At 44.4% G+C, this 12,156-nt stretch overlaps 1 protein-coding gene across 1 annotated transcript; it reads left to right on the top strand.

The window, feature by feature from the left end:
- The first annotated feature begins 6,104 nt into the window (after positions 1 to 6,104).
- Positions 6,105 to 7,820, top strand: LOC137504768 (piggyBac transposable element-derived protein 4-like). The gene has a single exon (XM_068233354.1). The coding sequence runs from the start codon at positions 6,105 to 6,107 to the stop codon at positions 7,818 to 7,820; it is 1,716 nt and encodes a 571-aa protein (XP_068089455.1).
- The last annotated feature ends 4,336 nt before the right edge of the window (positions 7,821 to 12,156 follow it).

Raw genomic sequence — 12,156 nt, 5'->3', positions numbered from 1 at the left:
AACAACAAAAAAATACTTCTATGATGTTCTCTGTATTTCTACTGTGCAACACCAGCAAAATTCATCATCTACAGTATACTTGTATATAAGCCAAGAGGCTGCTATAAAAAAGCTGGAGGGAAAGCACAAGGAGGTTCTTCATGGAAGAATAAAGATAGGCCACCTACTGGTTTGAAAATGTGGTTTCCCAGAGTGCACTGGGAGAAGGGTGCATAGGCTGTGACAGCACTGGGAGGGTGGGGCTACACACCAATATATAGATATAAGTATTGCTGGTTAAAACCAGGTAAATTACATAAAAGTGGGCATCCTGAATAGAGATGGCCCGAACGGTTCAAGGCGAACTTTAGGTGGTTCGCGTTCGCCGGCAAAGGCGAACTTTTGCGGAAGTTCGATTCGCCCCCATAATGCTCTATTGAGCAAAACTTTGACCCTTTTTACATACATTGGCTGGGAATCGAACCCAGGTCTAGTGCTCGGTAGGCTGCTACCCTAACCATTATACCACCAACACAACACACTGCTCCAAGAAGTTTCAGCATGTAGTGTTGGTGGTATTATGGTGTGGATAGCAGCCTACAGAGCGGTAGGCCTGGGTTCTATTCCTGGCCAATGTGAGTTGGCTTTTGACATACTACAAATCCTTAAGCAAGCTAATTTTTCTCTTCAATATAAACAAAAATTTGCTTTCCTAAAACAGAAAGAATTTGCGATAATTCAGGTTGGAGTGAGCTCGAGATGTCTCCCAGGCACCACTGCTGAATATATGCAAATTAACCATTGTACCCTTAGAAGCTAAACACACCTCCAGAACCGCTGGAATGCAATGATGTGTCAGCTTGTTAAATTGTACAGAGCCATAATAATCCAACATGCATACAGACTGTTTCGGATTGTTTGATCCTCATCAGTGCATGGCATGGATTAATTTGGCTCTATGGAGTAGGGCTTGTAAACCGAGAGGTACAGACTAACCAGCAAGCTCATGGTGACCCAGAACTCATTGGAGTGTGTAAGGGACTACAATGGTCCTAAAAGCCCCCTTACTAAGATGTTAAGAAAAACAAAAATTTGCTTTCCTAAAACAGAAAGAATTTGCGATAATTCAGGTTGGAGTGAGCTCGAGATGTCTCCCAGGCACCACTGCTGAATATATGCAAATTAACCATTGTACCCTTAGAAGCTAAACACACCTCCAGAACCGCTGGAATGCAATGATGTGTCAGCTTGTTAAATTGTACAGAGCCATAATAATCCAACATGCATACAGACTGTTTCGGATTGTTTGATCCTCATCAGTGCATGGCATGGATTAATTTGGCTCTATGGAGTAGGGCTTGTAAACCGAGAGGTACAGACTAACCAGCAAGCTCATGGTGACCCAGAACTCATTGGAGTGTGTAAGGGACTACTCCTACTCCATAGAGCCAAATTAATCCATGCCATGCACTGATGAGGATCAAACAATCCGAAACAGTCTGTATGCATGTTGGATTATTATGGCTCTGTACAATTTAACAAGCTGACACATCATTGCATTCCAGCGGTTCTGGAGGTGTGTTTAGCTTCTAAGGGTACAATGGTTAATTTGCATATATTCAGCAGTGGTGCCTGGGAGACATCTCGAGCTCACTCCAACCTGAATTATCGCAAATTCTTTCTGTTTTAGGAAAGCAAATTTTTGTTTTTCTTAACATCTTAGTAAGGGGGCTTTTAGGACCATTGTAGTCCCTTACACACTCCAATGAGTTCTGGGTCACCATGAGCTTGCTGGTTAGTCTGTACCTCTCGGTTTACAAGCCCTACTCCATAGAGCCAAATTAATCCATGCCATGCACTGATGAGGATCAAACAATCCGAAACAGTCTGTATGCATGTTGGATTATTATGGCTCTGTACAATTTAACAAGCTGACACATCATTGCATTCCAGCGGTTCTGGAGGTGTGTTTAGCTTCTAAGGGTACAATGGTTAATTTGCATATATTCAGCAGTGGTGCCTGGGAGACATCTCGAGCTCACTCCAACCTGAATTATCGCAAATTCTTTCTGTTTTAGGAAAGCAAATTTTTGTTTTTCTTAACATCTTAGTAAGGGGGCTTTTAGGACCATTGTAGTCCCTTACACACTCCAATGAGTTCTGGGTCACCATGTTCTCTTCAATATATCATAATGGTACATGCTAGGCTGGCTTCAGCATGTAGCATTGTAGTGTGTTGTGTTGGTGGTATAATGATTAGGATAGCAGCCTACTGAGCACTAGACCTGGGTTCGATTCCCAGCCAATGTATGTAAGCTGGCTTTTGAAATCCTACATTTCACTAAGCAAGTTCTTTTTTCTCTTGGATATATCACAATAGTACATGCTAGGCTGGCTTCAGCATGTAGCATTGTAGTGTGTTGTGTTGGTGGTATAATGGTTAGGATAGCAGCCTACAGAGCGGTAGGCCTGGGTTCTATTCCTGGCAAATGTGAGTTGGCTTTTGACATACTACAAATCCTTAAGCAAGCTCATTTTTCTCTTGGATATATCATAATGGTACCTGCTGGGCTGGCTTCAGCATGTAGTGTTGGTGGTGGTATAGTGGTGAAGAGAGCTACCTACCACGCACTCAGACCTGGGTTCAATTCCCGGCCAAGGTATGTAAGCTGGCTTTTGAAGTACTACAATTCCCTGGAAGACAAGACCCAGACCATCCTCCCTCCGGGAGGAGGGAAGGAATACACTGCCGTAAGTTGTAAAGCAGTGTAGGACTGCAATTGAACATTCAATGAGATTTGTGACCTTAAAACACTGCTTTGTGTCAAATCCAGAATTTTTTCTGGGACTTTTGATTTGTATTTCACTCAACCATGTCTTCCTCCAGGTATCAGACCCCTTGAAACATCTTTTCTATAATTTTTCTAGTCAGCAGAAATTTTTCAAAATGTTTAAGTTTGCCACCCCATTGAAGTCTCATGCGGTTCGCGAAAGTTCGCGAACCGAAAATCGGAGGTTCGCGACATCTCTAATCCTGAATAATTTACTGCAGTGCATTCTACTACTGTATATATTGTTACAGTGCCTCTTTAAAAAGGCACCAAGATGCACATTTGTCCCAGGGAGAAAAACTGTAAACTACTTACTTTCTACGTAGCTGTCACTTACAGTAAATGTTTTTAATCTGTTGCGTCTGACCTATTACCAACAGGCTTTTGGCTAGATCATCTCCGTTGGGGATTCTCAGTGTATTTATTTTCAAAAGCACTTACTGATACATGTACACATATACAGTGAGGGGAAATAGTATTTGATCCCTTTTGATTTTGTTTGTTTGCCCGATGACCAAGAAATGACCAGACTATACTTAATTGTAATGGTAGGTTTATTGTAGCTGTGAGAGACAGAACAGCAAAAGAACTCTCAAACACCCAATGCCCAAAAGTCAGAGCTTGATGTGCATTGTAATGAGTAAAATAAGCATTTGATCCCCTATCAAAAGATGACTTCATACTTGGTGGCAAAACCCTTGTTGGCAACTACAGAGGTCAGACGTTTCTTGTAGGTGGCCACTAGGTTTTCACACATCTCAGGAAGTATTATTTATTATTCTTTGAGCAGATCATCTCCAAATGTTTAAAATTTTGAGGCTGATGTTTGGCAACTCGAACCTTTAGCTCCCTGTACAGATTTTCTATTCAATTAAAAGGAACCTGAAGCGAGAAGTATATGGAGGCTGCCATATTTATTTCCTTTTAAACAATACCAGTCGAGCGCTGTAGATTTGGGCGCACACTGAGTAACTTCGGCGCCGTCAGCAGACGGAGCAGAAGTTACATTTTAAAACACTATAATTCGGCCTCCAGCAATAGCTGGAAGCCGAATTATATCATTTCCCACCATCCACGTGGACCTGGAGGGGGAATAGTAATTAATGTCGCCGGGACTTGTGCAGCAGCAGGATAAGCCATATACTTGATGTATCCTGCACCCAAGTCTCCCGGCGGCGATTACATATGTATGCATACCAGTTGCATGGTAGACCTGCTGATCTATTTGGCTGTAGTAGTGTCTGAATCAACCCAGAAACATGCATGCAGTTAATCTGGTAAGATTTGACAAAAAATGTCAGAAGCACCTGATCTGCTGCATGCTTTTTCATGGTCTATGTCTAAAACGGTAACAGTAAATTCGGGCGCCTGAGGCTAGTGGACAAATCGGGCGCCGCCATTCACTCCTATAATAAATATCGTTTAATGGGCGCCCGATAGGAAAAAAGGGCGCCGGAGAAAACTAACGTTTTAAAAGCGGCGCCCGGAGACTTAATGTTTTATTACTGTTTCTCATGATTACACATTATTTAATGATTTATACATTTTTAAATATTATTTTTAAACGAAAAACAGTACAATATTTTTTCCAAACATTATTTTTAAACGAAAAACAGTACTTTTTTTTTTAACATTATTTTTAAACGAAAAAACCAACAGGGGGGTCTTAGGTTTAGGCACCAACAGGGGGGTCTTAGGTTTAGGCACCAACAGGGGGGTCTTAGGTTTAGGCACCAACAGGGGGGTCTTAGGTTTAGGCACCAACAGGGGGTCTTAGGTTTAGGCACTAAAAGGGGGGTCTTAGGTTTAGGCACCAACAGGGGGGTCTTAGGTTTAGGCACCAACAGGGGGGTCTTAGGTTTAGGCACCAACAGGGGGGTCTTAGGTTTAGGCACCAACAGGGGGGTCTTAGGTTTAGGCACCAACAGGGGGGTCTTAGGTTTAGGCACCAACAGGGGGGTCTTAGGTTTAGGCACCAACAGGGGGGTCTTAGGTTTAGGCACCAACAGGGGGGTCTAGGGGTTAGGGGTAGGTACAGGGAGGGTTACTTAGGCACCAACAGTGGGGGGTCTTAGGTTTAGGCATCAACAGGGGGGTCTAGGGGTTAGGGGTAGGTACAGGGAGGGTTACTTAGTAATTTTTTTTTTAAACGTTATTATACGTTTCACTATTTAAACGAAAGATTAATGTTTTTACAATTGCCGATTTAATGCACATTATTTAATGATTTATAACTTTAAAAACATTAATTTTAAACGAAATACAGTGCAATACATTTTTAAACGTTATCCATGCTTATCGTTAAAAACCCGGCGCCCTTTTTTCCCAGCGCCCCTTTTTAACGTACGCGTCTAAAACTATTAAAGGCAGGGGATCAGCAAGATAGCCAGGCAACTGGTATTACTTAAAAGGAAATAAATATGGCAGCCTCCATATCACTCTCACTTCAGGTGTCCTTTAACCCTCTGGCAGATAATCCCGACACTGTATCGGGGTGAAAAAAGATGCCCATTTAGATAATCCCGATACAGTGTCGGGGTAAAAAAAAAAAAAGTTCCCCAGACTGTACCATGTGTTGCCGAGTGCGCCGGGTACAGGGATTGCTGTGATCGTCCTCCGGTAGGTCTCCGGTCCTCCTGAGCCCGTCCTCTGGTCCCCTCCGGTCTCTCCATGGCGTCACCTTCGTCGCGTCTCCTTCCGCGATCGTCCCGGGCCTTCCGATTCCGCCTCTGGGCATTCCGATCCCGCCTCTGGGCCTCCGATCCCATCCTCGTGGCCTTCCGATCCCGTCATCGTGGCCTTCCGACCCCGATCCCGTCCTCTGGGCCTTCCGATCCCGTCCTCCGGTCCTTCCGCCTCCTTTCGCGTGTTCTTCCGCCTCCTTTCGCGTCTCCTTCCGCGTCCACGTAATGACGTTGTGAGGTCGACGCTAGGGGGCGCGGCGGTAAATTTGAATTTGTATTGGATTGAATGCACCTGTATCCAATCCAATACACAGTAAAAAGAAACAAATTTGAAACCTAAAGACAAAAGAAAAAAAAAAACACCATTTGCTATTTGAGATTGCTGACACTTGCACTGATATATTTCTGCTGATTTTCTGCTTTGGACTATCGACTATTCTATTGATTGCCGCCTGGATTTGACCCTTGCTTTTGGATAACGACGACGCTTTGATTTGATTGCCGCCTGGATTTGACCCTTGCTTTTGGATAACGACGACGCTTTGATTGCTGCCTGGATTTGACCCTTGCTCCGAATAACGACCACGTTTTTTCTGCCACCTGCCCTGCTATGGCTTCCAGCTCCCGTAGACGCCTCTCCCCGCGAACCCTGATGCAGGAGTTTGAGGACAGCGAGGATGAGCAGATGTTTTTCTCAGACTCAAGTGACAGCTATGTGGCGAACATGTCATCGTCTGACTCAGAGTCTGACAGCGATGACTTCACCGAAGAGGTCGAGAGCATCCGCACATGGATCGCTAAAGACACTACCCAGAATAATCCTGCCCCCCCACGATTCCCCTTTACAGGCGAACCCGGCCAAAAAGTTCCCTGTGATCCTAACCCCCTGGCCTATTTGAAACTTTTTTTGGACGAGGCCGTAATCCAAATTATAGTGGAGGAGACCAACCGCTATGCGGAACAGCAGCCTGGTCCATTCAGGAGGTTTGCTAGGGGAAAAAGGTGGGAACCAGTCACCCAGGATGAGATATGGCTATTCCTGGCCATCCTCATCCTCCAGGGGGTTGTGGGGAAACCCCGCCAGACATCATATTGGAGCACCAACCGACTGATTGCTACACCTTTTTTTGGGACTGTCATGTCAGAAAACAGATTTAGCCTCATCATGAAAAACCTGCATTTCATGAATAATGAGACCTTTGATGAGGCCACCCATCCTGCCCCCAAACTGTGGAAGATCTACGACCTATTTCAAATGGTCATACGCAAATTTCAGTCCGTGTATGTTCCAGAAAAAGACGTTAGCGTGGATGAAAGCCTAATGGCGTATAAAGGGAGACTTGCCTGGAAACAGTATATCTCTTCCAAGCGTGCCAGATTTGGGATAAAATCGTTCCTATTGTGCGAATCTAATTCCGGATATATTTGGAATGCCATTATATACACTGGCAAAGGCACACAATTCGACCCCAGCTACAGCCAGTTTGGCCTTGCATCCGCCTCTGTCCTCTCCCTCATTTCACCGCTTCTTGGTCAGGGATATTGCCTGACCACAGATAATTACTATACCTCCCCTGAACTATATGAATACCTCATCAGACACAAGACTGATTCATATGGCACTGTCCGGCCTAACCGTCGCAATCTGCCATCAGCCTTTTCTGCTCAGAAGCTGAAGCCAGGGGAAATTGTGGCATGGCAGAAGGGTAAACTGATGGCCCTCCGCTGGAAGGACAAGAAAGATGTTTCCGTTTTGTCAACAGTCCATAACACTGACACTGCTGCAGCCAAGAATCGTGCTGGGAAGACAATCCAGAAACCCCAGGTCATTCTGGATTATAATCAGACAATGGGTGGGGTGGACCGTGCTGACCAGTGCATAACATTCTACCCCGTTGTGCGCAAACAGCAGCGCAAATATTACAAGAAAATCTTTAGACATCTGGTGGAGCAGTGTCTTTGGAATTCTTATGTCCTCTACAAGAAACAAAATGACAGGCCTCTTCCTCACTTTGACTACATTTTGAAGGTTTGTGAGGAAATCTGCTTACAACATCAGCAACCACAAACTGAGGCGAATAGACCAGGACGTCGTGCCTCCTATGTCGTAAATCCAGTGCGACTAACAGGACGTCATTTTGTAGAGCATGTGCCACCCACTGAGCGCAAAGCAACACCTACCCGCATGTGCGTTGTGTGCTGCTCTAAGAGGGGGCCGAATGGAAAAAAGGTGCGCAAGGAGACGCGCTTTTACTGCCCTGAATGTGATGTAGGACTTTGTGCTGTCCCTTGCTTTAAAATATTTCATACTCAGGAAGTGTATTGATGTTTCAATACTTTTTGTGCTGCAACTGCTGCTTGATCTGAATTAAGATGTTTTGTTTACGTATTGTTACTATTAAATGTTTTTTTTGCCATGATTTTCATGTTTTATTATTTTATTATGCTTAGGATAAGCACTAGAACCTTGTTTGCTAATGATTTGGTAAGTTACAGGCCTGAAATATTAAAAAAAAAATTCAATGGAAAATTCCATAGACTTTTTTGGGCAGAAATTAGGGGAGAATTGAAACGCCCAGGAGGTTAACCTCTTGCCGACTGCTCCACGCCAATTGGCGTGAGCAGTGCGGCAGCCCCAAGACAGCTCCACGCCCATTGGCGTAAACGGTCTTCTATGGGGCTAGCAGGAGATTGAGCGTACGCTGCGCGTGCATCTCCTGCTCGGGGGGCGGAGCTCTGCCCCACCTTCAGTCTCTGTGCGGCTATTAGACGTCTAACACCGCAGTCCTAAGTGGTTGGCTCATACACACGGGTTACAACTGTTGCCGCAACCACGTGTCACGCACATGTTGCGGCGACAGGTCCCCTGTGTGTATAACACGCGCGCCACAAACCGTCGCTAGTCAAAGCTGTCGCCGCAACTTCGCCGCAACTGTCGCTAGTCCACCACGCGTACTGCGTGTGTATGCGGACTAGCGACAGCAACCAATAGACCATGGACAGAGCTTCCGGTGGGAGGGAGGAACCTTCGGCGACAGCTTCCGCCGCATCTCTGTCCCTCTGTGCGCCGTGTATATGGCTGCTGCACAGAGGGACCTGGCGCCGAGCTGTCGCGCACACGTCCCCGGTTTGCTAGAGACAAGCTACAGCGGTACCCTGTGTGTACCCAGCATAAGGTCTGGAGACTGGCTAGGCCACTCCAGGAGCTCCATATGCTTCTTCTTGAGTCACTACTTTATTGCAGACAGGCCTGTACATGTGCTGTCTTATGCAGAGGGACCTTGCAGGCTCTGTCCTTCAGTGTGTAGTCAGGGACGGATTTAAGCCAAGGCCAAATAGGCCATGGCCTAGGGCACCATAGGATCAAGGGTGGGTGCATGGCAAGCTATACTGGGAAAGGGGGGGGGAGGGTCACCTGGCTACCTATACTGGATGGTGGGGGTCATCAGGATATCTATAAGGAGGGTCATCTCGAATTTTATACTGAAGGAAGGGGGGGGGGAGGGGTCATCAGGCTACCTATACTAAGGGAAGGGTTCCTTAGCTATTTAAATAGGAGGAGGGGGAATTATCTAGCTTCTTTATACTAGAAGGAAGGGTCAACAGGTTATCTCTACTGGAGGTGGGGAGGGGTCATCTGGCTACCTATAGTGAAGGGGGGCAGCTGCTGACAGTACAAACCGGTCCTGCGTGTAGTGTGTTACCAATTGTTTTCTTAGCAACTACGGTCCCAGCACTTGAGGAAGGGTCAGGTGACCCGTACCATGTCTTTTGACGGCGCCCAAAACATTCACTGAGCGCTGCTATAGTCGTAATTCCTATTACGACACTAGCTGTGCCCAAATCTCCTGCGCTGTTTACAGCGTTTATCCATTGTCACCTTCTTACCAATCTGCTTGGCAATAGTTGTGTAGCCCCGTCCAGCCTTGCACGGGTCCACAATCTTGTTCCTCCTTGGTCTGCTCTTTGGTTTTAAGCCGATAACGACTGTCTCAGTTCACATTTAGGCATGTGTACAGCAGCTGGCAACCCCCAAGCAATCCAGCAGGCTGATCTACTCAACCCGTGACACCGATACCCCACCCACAGCATTACATCACGCACATGTTGCTTGTGGGCCCTCCGTCCCCCCCACATAGCAACATAGCACATTGTCAGCTACACAGCTGACATGTGTGCGTGCAGCCAGTGCCAGTGATGTCACCCAAGGAGATCAGGTCCTGATCCCCGATGGGTGACATTCGTCAAAGGAGTGTATGCACCTTGGTGGCTAGTTTGGAATCTGATTGATTGCTTCTATAGACAGTTGTCTCTTACACATGCCTGGAGCTTGAAATCTTGTTGGTTGATAGGGGATTAAATATTTTTTTACATTCATTACAATGAACATCAAGATACGTTTATGAGGGTTTTTTTATTGTTATTATGTCCATGACAGCTACAGCAAACCTACCATTACATTTAAAGGCTGGTCATTTCTTGGTCAGAGAGCAAAAGAGCAAAATCAGCAGGACAGCTATAAGGGAAAAAAAAAAAAAGAGAGAAAAGAATATTTAAAACCCTTGAGGCTCAAACGAAGCCGGTCACTTGAACGGTCGCTGCCCCTCCACGCAGCGCCAGACCAGGGAGCAGTTATAGCTATGTTATAACTACTCGGCCACGTACATGCTGTCCCGCTGCAGTTCAGTTGTCAGCAATAGTATACACTGAAACTGGATAGAAGACTATCCCTGCTTTGATCTGCAATTAGATTGTAGTCTAAATAAAAGGGTGAAGACTTTTCAGTGAAGTGGCCATTTCCACCATTATATTTGTAAATATGCGAGGTGCTGTGCATAGCCTGAATGGAAGTGCTTTAAAATGTAAATGAATCAGTCGGTTTTGGATGCAGCTCTAAGAAATTTGCAAAGTTTATTTGGTACATGGTAATATGCACCCATGAGATTGATTGATGCTAGGAAAAAGTTATTCCCCATTAAGGAACGGTCAAGCAAACTGACTATTTTGAAGTGTTTGTACTGAAGAAAGGAGTTTACGTCCCCGTCGTCATTTGGGATAAGAAATGAGAGGAAAAAACGCTCTCCTTTCTTCTAGAACTGGACCTTGCTCATTTACTCCTTTTTGGAAAAGTAACATGACTTTTTCTAGAGCGGTTTGCTCAACTGGAGACTGGAGAGGTTTTATTTTGAACAAAAATACGGGATGGGACTCAAACTCTTCTTTTGGTCACTCTCTTCATCAAACTCCTCTTTTGATCACCACCAAACTGAACTTGTTCTGCCTTATTTTTTTTCAAAAACCCCCGACTTGATAATAGTCATTGTTCTGACTGCTGATTATTACCTGAAGGATGCTCTGGCTAAAATACAACTAAAGTGAGATGTATATGGCGGCAGCCATATCTATTTCCTTGCAAACGATACTAGTTGCCTTGCAGCCCTGCTTATCTATTTGGCTGCAATAGTGTCTGAATAACACCAGAAACACCAACACCAGAAAAAATTTTTAAAAAATCATTTCTCAGATTTCAGCCATTATTGTTTTCAAATAAGATGTTCTACTGTGGATAAAACCCACACATTTTATTTGCCCAATTGTGCCAGTTGTTGCAAAGTTTAAAATTTTTCCCTAGTACAATGTATGGCGCCAATATTTTATTTGGAAATAAAAGTGCATTTTTTCAGTTTTGTGTCCATCACTAATTACAAGCCCATAAATTAAAAAAAATAATAATATACCCTCTTTACATACATATTTTAAAAAAATGCAGTCCCTATGGTGTATTTGTATTTTTTAATGTCTTTTTTTATGATAAAAAATAATTAGTGTAACATGGGAGGGAATAAGTTAATTTTAAAAGCAAGTTTTGGAATTTTTATTAAATAAAATGTATTTACATGTAATTTTATCATTTGGCCACAAAATGTCCTCATACATTATTTCTGATTCATGTACATAAGTACATGAATCGGAAAGTAATGAGTAGCATTGTAACTCCAGAAAGATAAAATGACGCAGGCATCTAATAGATACCGGCGTTCTTTTACACGGGGAAAGTAAGAGTAATAAATGGGAACTGCGTTACCATTTATTCATCTCCCGATTAATGGGCGGCGATGGGAGCGCACGCAGGAGCGAGCGGGGGCTACCTGCCGCTGAAGACGTGTATTCATGGCCCTGGGACTTCAAGTGAAGTTTTCCCAGGCCGTAAATATACTGCACGGGGTGCAGCAAGGGGTTAATTATAACTTTAGGAATCTTCTCCTCCCGGGCCTAGAAAGCCTCCACTCCCTCCATGTCCTCAGAATGACTCCTCTCCCTAAGTATTTTGGCCGCCTGCTGAGATAGTCAGTTCAGATTGAGGTAAATTTTGAGGTTGAGTCTGAGATGGAGGTTTTAAGGCCAAGGCCTGGTATACTAATCTTTTAAGGCAACCCTAGTTCCTTTTGCAATGCAGAAAACAGCTGCTTAAAGGATGCCACAATTTTATCATTAAAGGGGCACTATGGTGAAAAATTGTAAAACATAAAATATGTGCAAACAAAGAAGTACGTTTTTTTCCAGAGTAAAATGAGCCATAAATTGATTTTCTCCTATTTTGCAGTCACTTACGGTAGGTAGTAGAAATCAGACAGAAGGCACAGGTTTTGGACTAGTCCATC

The sequence above is a fragment of the Hyperolius riggenbachi genome, chromosome 4, assembly GCF_040937935.1.
Source record: "Hyperolius riggenbachi isolate aHypRig1 chromosome 4, aHypRig1.pri, whole genome shotgun sequence".
NCBI classification, from domain to species: domain Eukaryota; kingdom Metazoa; phylum Chordata; class Amphibia; order Anura; family Hyperoliidae; genus Hyperolius; species Hyperolius riggenbachi.
The sequence above is the reverse complement of the archived record's forward strand: the minus strand, read 5'-3'. Positions and strand labels throughout refer to the sequence as shown.